The sequence below is a fragment of the Marmota marmota genome, unplaced genomic scaffold, assembly GCF_001458135.2.
Source record: "Marmota marmota marmota unplaced genomic scaffold, marMar, whole genome shotgun sequence".
NCBI classification, from domain to species: domain Eukaryota; kingdom Metazoa; phylum Chordata; class Mammalia; order Rodentia; family Sciuridae; genus Marmota; species Marmota marmota.
The window spans coordinates 1513235-1533819 of NW_025999942.1; the positions used below are offsets into that span (position 1 = coordinate 1513235).

Sequence of the window (20585 nt, forward strand, 5' to 3'; positions counted from 1 at the left end):
CATATCCTATGCAGTTTATCAACAGATAGGAACAACTTAAAGGGAATGTTGTCCAGATTGCCACAATGATATCAAGTATGTTTTATAATTATGACATATAAAATCCAAGTAAATCATCAACCATCATTCTTCTTCACTGCAATAGAAAAGAATTATATATTTTATTTAGTATGTATTATATATTAGGCCATGGGATAAAAGCAATTAGACAAGAATGACAGAAAATACTAACCTCATTATGATTTTTATTAACTAAGATATAACCAAGACTAACAAGTGTTCAGTGAAATGAATCTATAAAGCGTGATATAATTTTAATTTAATAAATGATATGTTAAAAACATTTTCTGACTAGGTATTCTTTTTCTTATGAACAGACCAATTTAGTCAGCAGGCACTTATGTAAACAAATTAGTTAAGGGCATAAACTCAAACTAGATCAGCAGGGTCTGAATTCAGGCTGTTCAACTTATTAACAAAGTTCTCTGCCTCTTGTCTTATTTGCATAATAACAGTACCTTACTTCAAAGGACTACCATGAAAATGAAAGCAGATTAACAAATATCAATAAATTGCTTAGGATACAGTGTTATATAGAGCGAGCATTAATAAAAACTAGTAACTACTATTATTTATTAAAGTAATTTAAAAATATATGATAGGCTGGGGATATTTCTCAGTAGTAGAGCACTAGTTTGGCAAACATGAGACCCTGGGTTCAATTTCTAGCATCACAAAAAAACATTTTTTAAAGAAAAAATATGATCTACCTGGTTTTCTCACAGTATGTATGTACCAACTTTAAATAAATCATTATTTCCATTTTGGAAAAAAAACAAAGCAAAACATTCTATGGTAAAATGGCTGTAATTTAGTATACCTGAGCAGTTTCTACTTTCAATTTATCAATATTAAGAGTGTTTCTCTGTAATCCACTGGCAGCCAATGACAGAAGTTGCTTCAGAGCTTTAATATCTTCTTGTACTTTAAGCATTGCTTTTGAAGACATTCTACTAATTTCTTCTTGGACCTGTTTTTGTTCCTTCACAAATTTCCTTTACAAAAAATAAATAATAGATAGATAAATAAATAAATAAAACTGAGAATTTAAAAACTGTGGTATTGGCAAAAAAACAAAACATTTAGGATCAATGGAATAGAAGACCCCAAAAAAAGACAAACCCATAGAAATACAGTCATTTGATCCTTGACAAAGGCACCAAAAACTTACACTGGAGAAAATATAGGGTTTTTAACAAATGGTGCTGGGAAAATTATATATGCATATGTAGAAGAATGAACCTAAATCTCTCTCATACTACAAAAAAGTCAATTCAAAATAGATCAACCTATAATCCCAGTGGTTCGGGACGAGGCAGGAGGATTGCGAGTTCAAAGCCAGCCTCAGCAAAAGTGAAGCACTAAACAATGAGACCCTGTCTCTAAATAAAATACAAAATAGGACTGGGATGTGGCTCAGTGGTCCAGTGCCCCTTAGCTCAATGCCTGGTACAAAAAAAAAAAAAAGAAGATTTAGGAATTAGACCACAAACTTTGCAACCCCTACAAAAAAATGCTGGGGCACTCCAGCATAAAGGCACAGACACAAACTTCCTTAGAAGGACCCCTAAAGCTCTGGAAATAATACCAAGAATCAACAAATAGAGTGGCATCAAATTAAAAAGCTTCTGCCAAGCAAAGGAAACAAAAGAGCATGAAGAGAAAACCCACAAAATGGGAGAAAAATCTTTTCCAGCCATTGTTCTGATGGTATTGATATCAAGAATATAAAGAAATCAAAAAATTTTAGAAAATCAATAAATGGACAATTGAACTAAACAGACATATCTCAAAGAAGACACACAAATGACCAACAAACTTATAAAAAGTATTCAGCTTCTTTAGCAATCAGAGAAATGCAGATCAAAACTACTCTGAGATTTCATCTCACTCCAGTTAGAACAATCACCATCAAAAATACAAATAATAAATACTGCGAAGAATGTTGGTGGAAAAAGAACACTCATACACTCTTGGCAGAACTGCAAATTAGTACAACCACTTTGGAAATCAGTATAAAGATTCCTCCACCGACTAAACATGGATTCACCATATGACCAAGCTATATCGTGCCTCAGTATTTATCCTAAATAATTAAAGTCAGCAATACATGCATCCTATGTTGCTAACAGTGCAATTCACAGTAGCCAAGTTAAGAAACCAGCTTATGTGTCCACCAAGAGATGAATGGATAAAGAAAATGTGGCATACACATGGAATGGAGTTTTATTCGATTGTAAAGAATGAAATTCTGTCATCTGCAGGAAAATGGATGGATGGAACGAACGTAAATGCATTATGTTAAGCAAAATAAGCCAGATTCAGAAAGTCAAGGATTGTTATGTTTTCTCTTATACATGGAAGCTACAGAGAAAAAAGGGGGGAAAAAGGAGGGAGGAGGGCAAATCTCATGAAAACAGAAGGTAAAGCTGGAAAGGGGAGGTACCGGGGAATGAAACTGATTAAATTATATGCACGTACAAATATGTTGCAATGAATTAATTCAATATGTAAAATTATAATGCACCAATTAAAAGACTAATCAATTAAAAAATAAGTTTGTCAGAAAGAAACAAAAGTAAAAAATTCATCCATAATTTACACACTAGTTTATAGAATGGCAGTTACATTAATTTTAATTGCTTTTCAACTTTCTCTTACTTTTAAAAACATTAACAATTTAACCCAAGTTAAAATGTTTAGAAAGAAAAGATGTTCCCCCTAAAATGTATTCTAGAATTCTTTGAGCATTATTTATTTAAATATATTTGACACTCACTGGAGATTTTCAACATCCTGGCAGATGACAGGAGGTAGATTTTCATCCTTCAGTGCCTTACTATCCCTAAGAAAAAAAGCCACAAATGTATTAATACCATTCAGATTTTGGAAAATTGACATTAAATTTTACTATACTATATGTTAAGATTCAAGAAAATATTGCAAATGTTCTCTACTTAGAGCTTCCTTGGATGATTTCAAAATAAAAAAAAAAATTTCCTGACCTAGTTCCAGCAATTTATTTGAAATTGACATTTCTTAATTAAGAAGAGTGGCAGCTACTATAAATATACTTAAAAGCTTTTAACTAAATTCTAAGGAAAAAAGAAAATACTAATGACTGGATGAGATGCTGAACTAAATTCCCTCTGGCTAAAAGATTCTATGACTGACATTTTATTCAGTTTGAATAATTAAAGCATTAATAACACAAAGTCTATATAACTTCTCATGAGATGCTCTAAATACTTTATTATAACTTCAGTTTGTTCTTCAACATGCATTGAAATGGGAAAATAAAAGCAAGGGACAGTTTAAGGGAAATACAAATAATTAATGAAGGCAGAACAACTAAAATTTGGCATGCTATAATGAAATCATGAGTTAGATTTTATAACCTTAGACAGATCTCAGTCTGTTCCTTCATTTCAATTTTTTAAAGTTTCAGATTCTAGAGCATTTTGTATTTTGAGATTAGGGACACTCAATGTGTATATTCCATACAAATATCCCCACGTCTGAAAAAGTCCAAAATCTGAAACACTTCTTGTCCTAAACATTTTGTATAAGGGATACTCAATCTGTATTAGGCTAAAATATACACAAGAAGTTTGTAGAACAGCAAATTTGATCATTTATTTATAAATAGCTTATTTAATACAAATTGTGTGAGAAAACATAATTTGCAATAAAAATAATGACCAAGTTCAAATATATATTTCAAATGTATGTATGTATGTGTGTGTATATATATATGATGTATATGAAAACTATTTTCTTTAATGAAGATACCAATAAATAAAAAATAGTCCTGGCATAATAATTTACATATGTAAGCAAGATGTTTTAAGGGCTGCACTATATAATCCATGGTTCAAGATGTTTTAAGGGCTGCAGATTACATACTATTAAGCTTGTGCTTAATTAGCATGCACCAAGGCCTTTGGTTCAAAACCCAGCACCAGAAACAAAAACTGACAAACTTATATGCTTATTTACATTATCTGGGGAAAATGTCAATCACCTTTCTAAAAAGAAATGTTTTAAAGTTTTTTAATAACTAAAAATTGAAGATGTGATGTGACCTATCACAATCTTTCTAGAACATACATTTATTATCTTATTTTTGACGAATGCTTGTTAAAAGTGTCTCTTCCTTCTAAATGTGTACCTGGTTCTATGTATTTCCAACTATACCATCTGCCTACAAATTTAATAAATAAAACTCTTGATTAAAATATTTTAAATTATAAACTTACTCTGGTCTTGTTCCTGTTTTATCACCTAGAAAATTCAAGAAGCTTCATGTAAAAATAGGTAATGTAACAACATATTCCAAACGTTTTAAATGAACACAAATTAAGGTATAAATATAAATGGAAACATTTCTTAGCTTGCCTCTTAAACACTGCTCAATGAAATGACTTGTTATGAACGCAGTGTTATCAAGGAGATGTGTACAAAGCCAACGTGTTCCACAGCTGATCTGCACCTACTTCTTTCAAGGACATAGTTTTCTTTTCTCAACTAAAAATTTTCTCAATTGTTCCATAAAAAATATCCAGTATGAATAGTTTATATTCTCTACCAAGTTAACTCTGGGTAACTTTATCTGACACTTTTTAAGGCCCTATCAGGATTGAACACTAAGTCAGATTAGCATCCTGAATTTCTCCAATTCTTTAAAACAATCTGTCAATCCCTTAAAACAAGTACATTGAGAGCACTTTTTGGATCACACTCTCAAAAAACAATGAACATCAGATTTTTAAATCTTTGCTAATCATGTAGCTAAATGGTGCCATTTATTTTTATCTTAGCTTGTATTTCTTAGACTAGTGAAACATAATATATTTTTCAAATCTTCATCTGACAGGTTTATTTTTTGTGAATTGCATACCTGTGTAATTTCTACATTCTTCATTTTTTTGCACATTTCTCTTATGATATTTCTCTTATTAATTTCTAAGAGCTATTTCAACACTTAGTATATTAATTATTTATCTCACAAATATTTATATCTGTTCCTAAAATTGAATCTAAACAATCTGAATTTCAGAGATATTAAAATGTGAGAAAGTAAGCATCTAGGGGCTGGGGATGTGGCTCAAGTGGTAGCGCGCTCGCCTGGCATGCGTGGGGCCCGGGTTCGATCCTCAGCACCACATACAAAGATGTTGTGTCTGCCAAATGCTAAAAAATAAATATTATTTAAAAAAAAAAAAAAAAGAAAGTAAGCATCTAAAAATCAAGTATTTTATTTTTAATGAATTATTTGCCTTTCATCTTTATATGCAAGATTTCACTTTTTTCATCTTTCATCTGACTAGTTTATTTTTCCATAAATATTTGGAATATTTCATTAATTATAAAAATTTTTTCATTTTAACATTTCTGAAACTGGCACATTTCTTCTATAAATGCCTTAATAATGGTAGTAAAAATAGGGCTTTAATTTTGTTTTGCCAAATAATTCATCAATTATTTTCTACTAGTATACTATTTCATTGGTATTTCATTTTATTTATGTACATACAAAAAACTAGAACTTGGGCCTATTTCTAGACTGCCAAGGACACCTTACTGGTCTACCTTGCTTTTGCCTCAGTAATATACCCAGACTACTATATAACTTCCCAACACTTCTCCATGCTGCTTCTCTCTCCTTCCTACAATTATTTTCTACCTGGCTGCCAGAATGCTCTTACTCTTAAAATACAAATCTCATCAATATCCTTTAGTAGAGTCTAGTGGTCATCAGTATAGTGACAAAATTCAATGTTGCACAGAAAGTTCTTCAAGACAGCTGGTATCTGACCTTTCTGCTCTCTGGCTATACTAGCCTTCAATTAGTTCTTCAAAAGAGAAGACTTTCTTGATTCTAGTCCACACCAGGCCTCCCCCTCTTTACCAATTACTGTTTCCTATCACTCTCCATCTGGTTAAATCCCACCAATAGTAGAGCTCCTAAGCTAACTGATATAGCTACTAGAAAAAGAAAAAATTCTGTAGATTAACACAACAACAACAAAAAAATCCTTTGACCAATATAACAGATTAAAGGGAACTGAGATGTGGTACATGTGATCATATGCATTTATTTTTATGTATTCTCTTTGCTCAACTCAAGCTTAAGCACACTATGAGTACAGGATGGTGTGGATAGAGGTAGAAAGGGGAAATTAAGTCCTTATATTTCTCATACTCCTCTCTAAAGCACCTAGCTGAATTACACTGCCAAATGCTTTTGATATGAGTAACAACATATTACAAAATATATACTATGATGACGCCAATATAAAAAAATATTAACAAAAATATTAAGTTGGATAAATAAGAGATACACATATACATTTAAGTGATCTACAAAAATTACACCTTAATCAATACACAAAATTTGCACAATGCTAATGCTAATGTAAAACAAACTTAAAAGTAAAAACTATACTACTGAATACATAAGTAGAGATTTTTCAGACATAGGAATTTTGAATAATGTGGAAGTTGCTTAACAGTAGTGTTAGAAGACAAAATTACAGTAACATTACTTACTCTTTTTATCTGATGAGCTACTAAAATCTATACCACCAAGGCCTTCATTGCCTGCAGCTGAAGTAGCTGCTGTAGTTCCCAAAGTCAGGCCTAAAGCATTTTGTCCAAGTCCTGCAAATAAACCAAATATTACATACAATTTTACTGCAAGACTTTACCAGAATTTCCTCTTACTAACCAAAGTACTCAAATGCTTTTAAGATTTTTTTCATAATTGACTTAGGAGGGCTGGAGTGGTGGCTCAGTGGTAGAGTGCGCGCCTAGCATGCACGAGGAACTGGGTTCAAACCTCGGCACCACATAAAAACAAACTAATGTATCCACCTAAAAAAACTAAAGATACATAAATAAATAAGTATTTAAAAAAAAATAATTGATTTAGGAAAATATCAAGGAACAAGTCTGGAGCATGCTTTGGGCAAAGATGGTATATGTAGTTTGGATAATGTGATGTTTCATTATTAAAAAGATCAGAATATGTGTTAATTCAATATATGTGGGCATTCAATGTTTGTTACTTTTGAACCTTTTCTACAAAAACAGTTTAAGTTTTATTATTTTCAGAGAAGTCAGTCTTATCTTCCAAACATATTTTGGAACTACACACTTTAAAAATAATCCAGTGTTAATTTATAAACTTTGAGCATAATATATATTAAGTATAACTGCATACTTCCAAGTTCTTTTCAGAAAAGTTATTTTAAAAAGAAATGCTTTAATTTACCTGGCTATACTAGCCTTCAATTAGTTCTACAAAAGAGAAGACTTTCTTGATTCTAGTCCACTACAGGCTTCCCCCTCTTTTTTTACTGTTTCCTATCACTCTCCATCTGGTTAAATTCCACCAATAGTATAGCTCCTAAGCTAACTGATATAGCTACTAGAAAACCTGGCAAAAGGAATCAAAATGACGACAGTTAATTCTAAGTCATTAATTTATATTTGAGCCAAGTAGCAAAATTTCAAAGGTCCTATGTTGAGGGACTGGGATCGTGGCTCAGCGGTAGAGCGCTCGTCTAGCACATGCGAGGTCCTGGGTTCTATCCTCAGCACCACATAAAAAATAAATAAATAAATAATAAAGGCATTGTGTCCAGCTACTTCTAAAAAATAAATATTAAAAAAAGTCCTGTGTTGATAAACATATATTTCTAAAATCCATGCATTCCTAAGATAATGCCATCTATTTTTTAAAAAGAGAAAATATTTAATAAATATAACTAAAATTTTGATTTAAATTCTGGCTATGTGTCAGAAAACAGCTAAACAAAGAATTACTCTACACCAGACAAGCATCCCTAATCCAAAAATTCAAAATCTGAAATGCTCTAAAAATCTAAAACTTTTTGAGCATTGTGTTGATGTTTGACTGGTGAAGTCTATGTAAATATTTTAAAATCCAAAAAATTCCAAAATCTGAAACACTTCTGGCCTAAACATTTCAAAAAATGGATACTTAACCTATGATAATTTTTTAAAAATTCAACAACACATTTAGATTAAGTATAAGCTTAAATATTAAGAGTTTGAGAAGAATCAAAACACATCTAAAAACTGGGTAAGAAACATAAAACAACCCTCTCTTTCTCTTATTACTACTACTTCTGCTACTATTACTCATACTACTACTTGCGGTTATTGGGAGTCAAACCCCAGGTTTCACGCATGCTAGGAAGCACTCCATCATGGAGTACTACCTCCCCAGCCCTCTCTTATTACACAGATATTAAATAATTTCAACATAGTCATTGGCAAAATACTAAAATATCAATTCATGTGGCAGAAAATACTGAATTAGTATTTTATATATCAGGTTAATTTCTATTTTCTTGCTTATTATGAAATTTGCCTCATATTAAGGATTCTATAGTTTTTTTTTTTGATTTTTTTTTTTTTTAGTTGTAGTTGGACACAATATCTTTATTTATTTTTATGTGGTGCTGAGGATCAAACCCAGTGCCTCACACGTGCAAGGCGGGCGCTCTACCACTGAGCTACAGCCCCAGCCCCTCTATAGATCTTTTAAATATTGGTTATAGCTAATGACTGTATAAAGAAATGAATATTTTGAAAAGTCAATGAGGGCATTGTGGGAGTGAGAAAAGCTTTTCTAATATTTGAAGAAATTGTATAATTATTTCATATAGCAGTGTAACATCAGGAATTTCTATTTAGCTAGGCGTAGCAGAGCACTCCTGTAGTCCCAGCTATTTGGGAGGCTAAGGTAGGAAGATCACTTGAGTTTGTAAGTTCAAGACCTGGGCAACATAATGAGACCTCAACTACAAGAAAAATAAAATAAAATAAAAAGAATTTCTGTTTAAAAATGCACAAATTAGGAAATGCTAATCTATCAAACTCAGAATTTCCAGTTACACTTGGACTGATTTATAATGACTATTTTACTTTCAGAAGTTTTGCAGGGCCCCTAATATGTGCCTAATACTTCACTTGGTTGAACAGGAGAAAAGAAAGGAAAATGACTTGACTTTTTCTATTAAAGACACTATTTCTTTTTTGTCCTTTCTTCAGATAACAATTTGATAAAGAGGATTTTCAGGTCAGTGGAATGGGAGGGTAAGGATGGTCAAAATAATCTAAAGAAAATTATAGTGTTCTAGTTTGTATTGATATCTCAAATACTAATCTTTTTGTTATTGTCTAATTTTGTAGATATTCACAATATCTTGTAATATCCAAATCATGAGATGACTGTAACATGCAATTTTTACAGGATAAATATTTAAACATCTCTCATAAAGACTGATATAAAAGTAAAATGAAAAAAAAATAACAGAAAGAAGAGGCACATGGTTTTCTAATACCCTTTCCTGAAATTCCATAATGGAAAGTCATTCCTAGAACTAAGACTTTACAAGTTGCCTTACAGTGAAGTAAGCTATAAATGACTCAAAACAAATTTTTTTTTTCTAGCTTGGGAATCCACCCAAGCCTTTGTGCATGCTAGATAAGCAATTCTACCACTGAACTAGACCTCCAATTAACCCCAAACTACTTAAATGCCACTTATTTTAAGTTTTCTGACTCCTTTTTTGTGGAGGAAAGAAGGATGGGGATTGAACTCAGGGTTACTCGGTCACTGAGCCAAATCCCCAGCATTCTTTTGTGTTGTATTTAGAGATAGGGTCTCCCTGAGTTGCTTAGTGCCCCTCTGTTGCTGAGGCTGGCTTTGAACTTTCGATCCTCCTATCTCAGCCTCCAAAACCACTGGGATTACAAGCATGTGCAAACGCACCTGGCTTTCTGACTCCTTAAATAGGCTTGCTTCTTTATCTAATTTGTCAATATTGAGAAAGAGAAAAATGTATCTCTAAATATGACTAAAAGGTCCAATTATGTACGAAAACCAATTTTACATTAAAGGAAAACATACAGATTAAAGAGGAAAAGCAAACTGGTTAAAAGGCAAAAATAAAGATTAAATAATTTAAATACAAATACTTACTATTCTGTAGAGTAAATATCATCAATTACCTGATGCTGCTGTGTTTGTACTCTGGAAAAGTGAACCTCCCAAACCAGCTAAGGCTCCCCCTAAAGAAAGGCCTGTTGATGCAGCTGTAGTTGTGGCTGTTGTTCCTCCCAGATTATTTAGAGTAAATCCAGTGGATGCTAATGAAAAATGAGATACTAAGCCTTCAAATGGCAACATTACTTATGTACACCATAGAAAAATACAAGTAAAAAAATTTTAAGTTGATTTTCATGATAAAATTGGCTCTTTGCAAAATCTACGCGCTAAAGATAAAAATTATATACACTTTAGAAAAGAATAGTAGCTATAAAGCATAAACTGAGAGAAATAAGGGCTTCAGGTAATATTAGAACAGTACCAGGTAACTGATTCCATACAAGTGTTTCCAACCCAGGCTTCCAATTCCACTTTTACAATTAAACAAATTCTAAGCTAAGTAAGGTTTATATAACATTTTTATCCTTCCTTGTCATAAAATGGCTCCTTGAAAACAAAGCAGATATTAAAAGCTTTACATTTTACCTTTCTAATCCTGTCCTTTGCTCTACTCTGTAAATAAAGAAGACATTCCAAGACGTTCCCTGCTGTAGTAATGGCCAACACTGACTTGTCTTTACAAACAAAAAAAAGGACTGGGATGTGGCTCAGTGATTAAGTGTCCCTGGGTTCAATCCCAGGTACCAAATAAATAAAGAAGGAAAAGTGGGTATCTATGTTCTCTACTCACCTGCTGGAGTTGATGTCAGAGCAGATGAAAGAGTGAGACCGCTTGCTGAGGTAGAAGTAATAGGAAGAGCAAATGGTGTGGCAGATGCTGCAGGTTTATTGAATCCTAAACTGAAGCCAGTTGTAGATGCAGATGTAGTGGCTGGTGTTCCTGTTTTAATAGATAAAATCCAATTTTACCTTAAGTGTATACATATCATATTGGTTTCAATCAGGATCCCTATAAGTTTGTGATCCTATTTTGTGTCAACAGAATAAGAATACATGTGTATGCATGAAAATTAAAATAGAGGTTAGAACCAAATCATGGTGAATTCAGAAAAAAAAAAAAGGTCCTTTAGATTAAGAAAGGTGAAAACACCCCAATCAATATAATATTGTAATCCATAAATTCAATACCTAGATTTATATAAAACAGTATTTATCCTTTTTCCCCTTTACTCTCAAAAGAAAAACAGTCCCTCTTCTCCAAGACTATGCAAACATTCTCTAATCCTTAAAATACTCTTCTTTCTGGGTCCTCTCAGCTCTCAGATATCTTACTACTAGTTTCTGTGCTATTCCTTTCCCATATTCTTTTGTAGATTTCCTTCGTCTGTTGATGTCTTGATATTCCCTAGGGTTCCCTTAATGTCACCCACTATGGGTACATGAGACTAAAATGTGCATCTACCTGAATGCCCATTAGCTGGCTCTACCTTTCCAAAAAAAACCCAAATAAATCTAATTTTGCTAAAGCCCCAGGCCCACCAAGGTCAATTCAATTATTAAAGCCAAAAAAGCCACGATTTTTTTTCACAGTCCTTCCTTCCTCTGAATTCCACTGGCTGTAAATCCTGCTAATTCTATTTCAGAAATATCCCTGGATTACAGGCATTCTCAAAAATCTTAAATTAAACCACCTCTCAAGAACTACAACAACAGACTTAATTTCTCTGCCAATCTCTTCTGAACTCTATTTTTGGCATTATCCCAGTTACCTTAAAAACAACATCCTGGTGACCCTACCAACTTATGGTTCCAATTAACTCTAGATTGTTCTACAATAGTCTAAAAATCAGGCACATAAGTGACCTTCTAATCTGGTTCCAACCTGCTCTCAAATCTCAATTCTTCCTACCATTTCCACTTTTGAATCCTAAGCCCCATGAACAAAATGTTTTTCTTATTCCATTAGAATAAGTTTTATGATTGAGCAAACACTGCATTCTACTTCTGTCTGGAATATTTTCTGTCCCAAAATAACCCTATTCTCTTCTTGCTTTTCCTTTCATTGTATCGTCCTATGTCTATGAGATATTTATCAAATTACACAAGACCATATTATATACCTGCTTACCCCTGTCATCTCATATTAGATCAATGTCTTGCATGTACACCCCAAATTTCCTGACTTCACCATCAATACCATTCTCACCAACACCATTGCAAATACAAGCTAATATTGACTTTCAAGGCATCATGCATACTCATAATCACACAGAAAACAACTATTCAAACAAGAAATGCATGAATGACCCACATTTGGGCTTCTCCTAAAACCACTGAGAAAAAAGAAGTCAGAAACTATGCTTCTGGATTGCCCTGATTACAAGTTCCTGCGAGAGCACAGTACTCCAAAATTATGTATGGATGGGTTTTATAACCTCAGATAGTAAGAGGAATCAATTACTTGCCCTCAGCCAATCCTGTCCAAAGCTCTGGTGACAAACAGATGTGTTTTCCATTGATGACAAGCTAACAGCATTCAAGTGAATAGTCAATCCTTAACCAATTTAAGAGCTTTTCAACATCCTTTCATTTTTTCCTTTCACTTTACTGTCATCCATTGTGAATAATGGTTAAGAGTCAAAGCAGGATGAAACCTAGTTATTTACATTCTCGTAAGCATACCACTACAGAAACTATTATGTTTCTGAGTGACAAGGGAATCAAAGAACTTTTTAGTCCAGTATCATTATTATTTTCTTTTTCAGTACTGGGGATCAAACCCAGGACCCCATACATGCTAGGGAAGCAATCTTCCACTATGCTACACCCCAGCCCTACAATATTTTATAGACAGCTAAGAGCTTTGTCACTACATACTTTATAAGACTGTCTAAGGCCTCCAGAGATTAAGACTTCTGGTGTGCAGCTTGGCTCTTTTCCTAATATTTAGTCAAAATGCTGAAAAAGTAATATAAAATAAACTCTGTGTTAAAAACCAATTCTGTATTTAAAATATTTACCTGAATTTTTAAAATCATGTATAAATCACTTTTTAAGTACTCAAATATTGAAAGGAGTACTTAGGATCTATACTCAAGGTTTTCTTTGCATACTTTCTTCTATATCCCAGTACTGTGAGATAAAAGAGTAGAAAGATCACTTAATTCATTTAAATTTTTAGGAAACCACAGATCTGAGATCTTTCCTCAAAAATTCTTACCCAGAGTTAGTCCTGTAGTTATAGTTGTTGCTATTCCTGAGAACAAAAAGAGAAATAAAATTTAAACAAGGAAGATGGCATTCATAAGGGAAAAAAACCCTCAGGTGTCGCCTCCATGGAGGCAAATAGATAATAGACTAATAAATACATTAGTCTATTAAGACTAATAGATCATGATATCTGCCACCATAACCACTAACACAAGAATTTTTCCTATGGCACTGGTTTTCATATTACAGGCTATATAATTTGATTAATAAGGAAATAAAGTTTATAAAATGCAAACTATTGCTTATAACAAAATAAAACAGAGGGGAAAAAAAAAAACTACTCCAGACAAAATGCAGGCACACAAAACTATCTTAGGAAACTCACTGGTTGGTACCCCAGTTGTCCTTTCATTTTCTGGGTATGGCTGTAAAATGTGCTGCACTCCAAGTCTGAAGGTCAACACAAAGGTGGCGAAAACCAAAAGGCTTTGAGGACAGAGAAAGTAAGTAAGGATGCAAAAACTTTTTAAATGGTCAGCTCCAGTAAAACATTCTTCAACGCTGGCCGTCCCATACATGCTAAGTTAATTAATGTTCCAAACTGGTAAACTTGGCTTAAATAACAATACTCTTTATTAAGGAAAAAAATGTATTATATAATCTAACATAAAATTTTAAATCACCTTAGTTCATTACATTTAAAGAAATCTTATATTTTTTGAGAAAGCCTTCCTTATAATCATAGCCAATAACTCAGCCTATCACCCTATTTCCAAATCCCTGTATTCCATATTCATCTTGGTATTTAGCCTTATTTTAAGTTCCACTACCAATAACAACCTCTAAACGGAGACAGAAGATGAAAATTGAAAAATAAATATCCCATTGGAAAAGGAATATCCCAAGCTTACTCCCTGAAAATATGAAAATCCTCCTTACCTGTGTTTGTTCCTCCTAGAGTGAACCCAGTGGCAGGCTTAGATCCAAAGAGTACAGTTCCAAAACCACCAGAAGAAGTAGACGTAGTTGCTGGAGTTGCAGTGCTTCCAAGAGTTCCAAAATTGAGCCCCACAGAAGGGTTGCTTGTTTATTAAAACATACACACAATTTAAAAAAAAAAAAAGAAAAAAGAAAGAGTACCCTGTTATGTATTAGTTTACCATACATACATGCACCCCTGGATGTCTGAAGAGCAGGAAGGAGGCCAAATTAGGCTGCAAGGATTCAGTGACAATTGTAAAGATCTCTGAACGCTTACTGAATGAATTTTAAAAGTATTTTAAGAGGGCTGGGGTTGTGGTTCAGTGGTAGAGCACTTGCCTAGCATGTGTGAGGCACTGGGTTCGATTCTCAGCACCACATATAAATAAATAAAGCCTTTGGTAACTAAAAAAAATATTAAAAAAGAAAAGTATTTTAAGAAATAGTATTGACTACAATAAAAACTAAAAAATACAAACAAAAAAGCTAGGTGTAAGTTAAAAAGAAGATATTACAGTATTCAATGACTATACATTCAGAGAGCATAGGAAGTACAACTAAAAAGAATGCATGAACACATGGTTTCACTGATGGTAGTCTAATGATATTGTTATTTTGGATCTACTATGTGTATATAACATGGGCTAGAAAATTCACAGAACTTTTTTTAAAAAGAAGCAGGAGGATCTTAAGTCAAAACCAGTCTGGGCAACTTTGTGAGACTCTTGTTTTAAATAAAAAATAAAAAGGAGTTGGGCACTGCGGAATACTCCTGTAATCCCAATAACTCAAGAAGCTAAGGCAGGAGGATCACATGTTCAAGACTAGCCTCAGCAACTTAGACACTCACCACCTTAGACCTGCCTGAAAAATAAATAAATAAATAGATAGATAGAATTTTAAAGAAGGTGGATTGGGGATGTAGTAGTAAAGTGCCCTTGGGTTCAATCCCTAATTACCACAGAGGGTGGGGTGGTGGTGGTAATAGATGCATGGTGAAAATGTTTTCAAAAAATTAATCAAAATATGTAAAATTTCTTGATAACTGAAGGTACTACCAAGTGTTACATAACTAAAATTAAAAATATTGCCATAGAAACATATCAAAGTAAAATCTTAAAAGAAAAGAAGTAAAAGAAAAATTTCTTAAAAGAAAAAAGTAAAAGAAAAAATTCCATGTGGCAGAAAAATTTTCTTTAAAAAAAAAAAAAAAAAACCAAAATCTACCCTAGATCCAACAAATTATTGACTCAATCCAGGGCTATCTGCCAAGGACTTGATAGAATGTGCTGTGATAAAATAAAACTCCATTGGGCTGGGGATGTGGCTCAAGCGGTAGCGCGCTTGCTTGGCATATGTGGGCGGGGCACTGGGTTCGATCCTCAGCACCACATAAAAGTAAAATAAAGATGTTGTGTCCACCGAAAAAAAAAAACTATAAAATAAATATTAAAAAGTTCTCTCTTTAAAAAAAAAAAAAAAAAAACCTCCATCAAGTCAGGCATGTGATTTTACCTTCTTAGTCTGCCTCTAGTAGATTTGGGAGCTAACATAATAGTTAATTTACTAAGCATTTAGCAAGTGCCAGATATGATGCTAAACTGACATGCTTCAACTAACATCTCCAAGATAAATATACTATCATATCCCTTTTCCTTATGTAGGAACTCTCTAAAAATGACTTACTTCAAATCACCAGGTGATACTAAAAAAGTCAGGCCTCCCAAACAACATCTTGGCTGACACGCTGACTGTCTTTCATTACTTTATCCTAATCTTTCTAAAATCTGAGTAAATTTTTCTAATTTATTACTAATAATTCATTTACCAATTCAATAAGGATTTATTTTTTTTAAGAGAGAGTGAGAGAGGGAGAGAGAGAGAGAGAGAGAGAGAGAGAGAGAATTTTTAATATTTTATTTTTTTTAGTTATCGGCGGACACAACATCTTTGTTTGTATGTGGTGCTGAGGATCGAACCCGGCCACACGCATGCCAGGCGAGCGCGCTACCGCTTGAGCCACATCCCCAGCCCAATAAGGATTTATTAAAGACCTTTTTCTATGCCAGGTATGTTCTAGGAACTGAGGATAGAGTGGCATATACTCTGACTCTGACCTCAGAAATTTCGCGACAGTGGGCTAGGGTTGTGGCTCAGTGGTAGAGCATTTGCCTAACACTGGTAAGTCACTGAGTTCGATCCTCAGCACCACATTAAAAATAAACAAATAAAATAAACATATTTTGTCCATCTACAACAAAAAAATAAATAAAAAAAGAAATTTCCCGACAGTGGGAGACATAGATACTAACTGTTCATTCATTTACTAAATATGGGTTGAGGTCCAAGTACAGTATCTGCTGAGAAAACAGAATGAAAAGGTCTCTAGCATCATAGAGCTTACAATCTACTGTGGGGGTCATACTACAAGCAAAATAATAAATATTAACAATTACGATTTATATACACACTTAATATATTAAGATAGTATGATAATGGATATCTCATACAAAATACTATGAAAATGGATATCTCCCTTAGACTGACATGTCAGAAAAGGCCTCTTAGGAAAAGATCATTTCAGTACCAAAAGATAAACAGGGATTGGTTTGGTAGAGAGGAAGTTGTGGCACTCTAAATAGAGGGAACTACTTGGAAGTAGGTATGTTTAGCTTCATCCCTCTGAGGAACTGAGAAAAGCCTGTATTGCTAGGACAGAATTCTTCAAACTAAGATTAGGACCACCAGAAAAGATTAATTAAAAAATTAATTTTGCAGGTCACAACATTCTAAAAAATGAAATGGACTATCATAGAAAACAGCAAAATGCATCCCATGAAATATAAGTAAATATGAACAGTTCCAATGAAATGTTCAATTTCTTATCTGTGCAAATATACTGGGTGATAACTTAAATGTTATTTTTCTACAGTGGGTCTGGATCACTGAAATGATAAAATGGGCCCAAGATGAAATCTGGAGAGATTGCAGATTATTTGGGGCCTTGAAACCCAAAGGAATATCTTTTCTTTCCTCTTTTTTTTTTTTTTTGTTTACTTCCTTCTAGGGATAGTGGGAAGTAACTAAAGGAGGAGCCAATCACTGATGTAAAAGGAGATTTGGGGACAGCAATTGGGATTCCACTGAACTAATCCATGCAGGAGCTGATAGCAGTTCTCAATCAACACAAGTAAGAGGGCTGGCTGAAAACCTGACAGGAACCAGGAATTTTTATTTAGAATTTGAGCGCCAAAGACAACTCTTATTTGTCTTACCATCCAAAATAGATCCTAACACAAAAATTTGTTTAACAAGTATCTGTGCCATGAAGGATAATAGCTTGTGCACTGGAATGCAAACAAATGAAACCTGCAGAAGCAAAGTTATCAGGACTTACATTAAAAGCATAGAGTAGCAGAGGTATGGAGAAAAGCTCCCAGATTTTTTCTGGCTTGCGTGTATAGTATGTGGTTCCTCTCCCCTTCCTTTTTTTTTTTTTTTTTTTTTAGGGCTGGGGTTGTGGATCAGTGGTTAGGCGCCTGCCTCACATGCCTGAGGCACTGGGTTCAATCCTCAGCACCACATAAAAATAAATGAACATATTGTATCCATCTACAGCTTAGAAAATATATTTTTTAAAAAAATTTTAGTTGCAGATGGACCTTTATTTATTTATATGCACTGCTGATAATCTATCCCAGTGCCTGACACATACTAGGGAAGCACTTTACCACTAAGCTACAACCCCAGCCCTCTCCTTCTTTTTTTAAAATACAGGTAATGCTGAAGGTGTTTTTGCCTTTTCAATCTACCACCATGTCCTTTAAGCCATTCACATCCACAGCTTGTCAACAGAGTACACATTTCTTAATACTGAGTTCTAAAGATTAAAGTTTTCTATATTCTCTTCCCATTCTTTCTGAACTTCCTTTTTTTGTTTCCACCTGAACTAGTAAGTTGTTTTGTAAATTAGTAAGCGACAAAATGAACAGTTACATTATGAGAGAGATACTAATATGCACATGCTACAGAAAATTATTACCAATAAACTGGGTCCCATGAGACACAAAGGTCTGCAAAGCTCGAGAAAAAAGAATCACAAAATCATAAAAACACCGCTAGTATGTAAAGCTGCGAAGGAATCTTAATTAACAAGGAGAAACCATGATTGTCCTCCTCAACATCTTCTATTATTCGTCCCTTTCTAAAGCCCTAAAGAAGCTGTAATTTCATTCATTCATTCGCTCAATTTTCACCTATGCCTAAGATTAACACAAGATTAAACTTTAGAAGTGAAACCCCAAGCCCCTTCACCTAGTCAGACCCCGCTGGGCAGTAACAATACCTGAACCATCTGTGAAATCCGAGACCTCACAGCAAAGGGATATTCCGCCCCCGTTTTCCCTACCAGGACGCCGGTAGGGCCCCGGCACCGAAGCGAGCGGGAGGTCCATGTCGCTGGTGTCTGGTCAGGTGCTTTCCCCCAGCCCACCGGAAAGAAATCAGCGGGAGATAAGATGGGGCACCAAGAGCGTCGCGAGGAAAGATAGGACCACGAAAGCGAAGAAGTGTGATTACCTAGATGCTCCAGTCCCGAAAGAAAAACCGCCGCCAGTGCTGGTCCCACCGGCCGCCACGGTGGTGGAACCCAGCGTCCCGGACCCGAAGGAGAAGCCCGTGGCCATGGCTGCCTCGGGCTGGACGCTGTCAGCAACCTGAAAAAGGTCGGAGACCCTCCTCTAGCCTTAAAGTCGAAGTGGACCGGGCAGCATTGTTCTTGGCCAGTTCCGACTTGGCGGGCACTTCAAGCCCTAGAGGCGACCGCAAACCACGGCCAAAATGGATGGAGCCACTAAACCAAAGCACGCCCAACGCCCGCCGCGAGCTCCTAGCACGCCGGAAGCGAACCGGTAGCGCAGGGAACTCTGGGACCGGAGTGGGATCGACGTGCCGCGCAAGGCACCCTGGGACGCGGTGGAGTTGGCTCCCCGCCTACTCTCTTAAAAGGGTAGGGGCTCCGAGTTTTTAAACAACTATTTCTTCCTTTTGTAGTTCTCCTCCTTCTGTACTTTGTGACTGATGAATTTCTATCCTACCTCCCACTAAAAAGCATGCCCAGAACCCCAGAGGTGGGGAGGGCTCTAGTGAACATCCCTAAATCTCCCGTACAGAAACAGGAGGAGTCCGGCTTTGGTAGGCAGCCGACCCAATCCCAGGAAGGGAAGGCAGCGCAGCAGCTCCTCGAGGATTCAGAAATCAGACGATAATAATTTACTGGTCCCCCGACGCGAGCTCCACCTGGGAGCTCCAGGCCATGCAGAGTTCGTTTGGCCAAGTCGGTGGGACGAGGGGCCTTCGGTGGTTGAACGGCCCAGTGGAGCCCCCAGGCTGACTTGGCCAAGCTCCCAGGTCTCGTGTGTGGTGTGCGCAAGTGGAAGAATAATGTCTGCGGCCTGGCTCGGTGAAGCATGCCTGGGATCCCAGCGGCTTCGGAGGCTGAGGCAGGAGGTTCCCAAGTTAAAAGCCAGCCTCAGCAACTTAGCAAATCCTTGTCTCAAAATAACAAAGGGATGGGGATGGGGCTGGCTGCGGTAGTAGCTCAGTGTAGAGCGCTTGCCTAGCATATGTGAGGCATTGGGTTGGATTCTCAGCACCACACAAAAATAAAAAAATAAAGGTCTTGTGGGTAATGTCCTTGCCTAGCATAAGGACGGCCATCTTAAGTGACAGCCACCATTTTAAGAAAAATGTCGCTTTCCCGTCCAAGGGCATTAAATGAGAAAGGTTCATCACTCCCTCATACCTACTCCACCCTTAACCGCCTGCATTAGACTCCCTCCCCCCCAATCCCTGAGCCTGACCCATAAAAGTCCCTAATTCCAAGCTTACTTTGTCTCTCTCCATCTATAGAGAGATGTGCCTTAATTTGTAAACTGACTTACTCTCATGTGTAGCTCTACCTGGTCTCTGTCTCTGTGGCCTGTCTCCCCGTTCCTGCTTTCCTTTCATTGTGTTCATCTACAATTAAAAAAAAAAAAAATTAAAGAGTGACGGGGCTAGGGTTGTGACCTCAGTGGTTAAGTGCTCCTGGGTTCAATCCTGGTACCCAAGTAATAACAACAATAACAATAATCATGTCAGCGTTCTAGTGGGTAGGAATGCGTGTGGGTCCTTCCCAGACAGCTGCTTCGTGGCTGTATGGTGCAATATACTAGAGGAACTGCCGAATGGGAGCTATGAGAAAAGTACAGAAACAAATACCATATAAGGCAAAATCTTCCTTGAGCAGCATACAAAATATGTGGGATTAGAGATGAAATCCTCCTTCAGCGGGAGCATCAGGAAAATT

The 20585-nt window shown here is 35.4% G+C and overlaps 1 protein-coding gene across 4 annotated transcripts in view; it reads right to left on the reverse strand.

The window, feature by feature from the left end:
* Positions 1-19160, reverse strand: part of Nup58 (nucleoporin 58) — a 49974-nt gene extending 30814 nt beyond the window's left edge. Inside the window, exons 1-9 of one of the 4 annotated variants that reach the window (XM_048801264.1) lie at positions 18815-19160; positions 14195-14337; positions 13266-13301; positions 10836-10985; positions 10108-10245; positions 6613-6723; positions 4320-4344; positions 2840-2905; positions 881-1055 (exon numbers count right to left, since the gene is read on the reverse strand). In XM_048801264.1, coding sequence (XP_048657221.1) covers positions 881-1055; positions 2840-2905; positions 4320-4344; positions 6613-6723; positions 10108-10245; positions 10836-10985; positions 13266-13301; positions 14195-14337; positions 18815-18921 — 951 coding nt within the window. In that variant the 5' untranslated portion in view covers positions 18922-19160. The remainder of the gene's footprint in view (positions 1-880; positions 1056-2839; positions 2906-4319; positions 4345-6612; positions 6724-10107; positions 10246-10835; positions 10986-13265; positions 13302-14194; positions 14338-18814) is intronic. The other 3 variants (XM_015498702.2, XM_048801265.1, XM_015498703.2) reach the window with 3 other exon arrangements.
* Positions 19161-20585: the final 1425 nt, after the last annotated feature.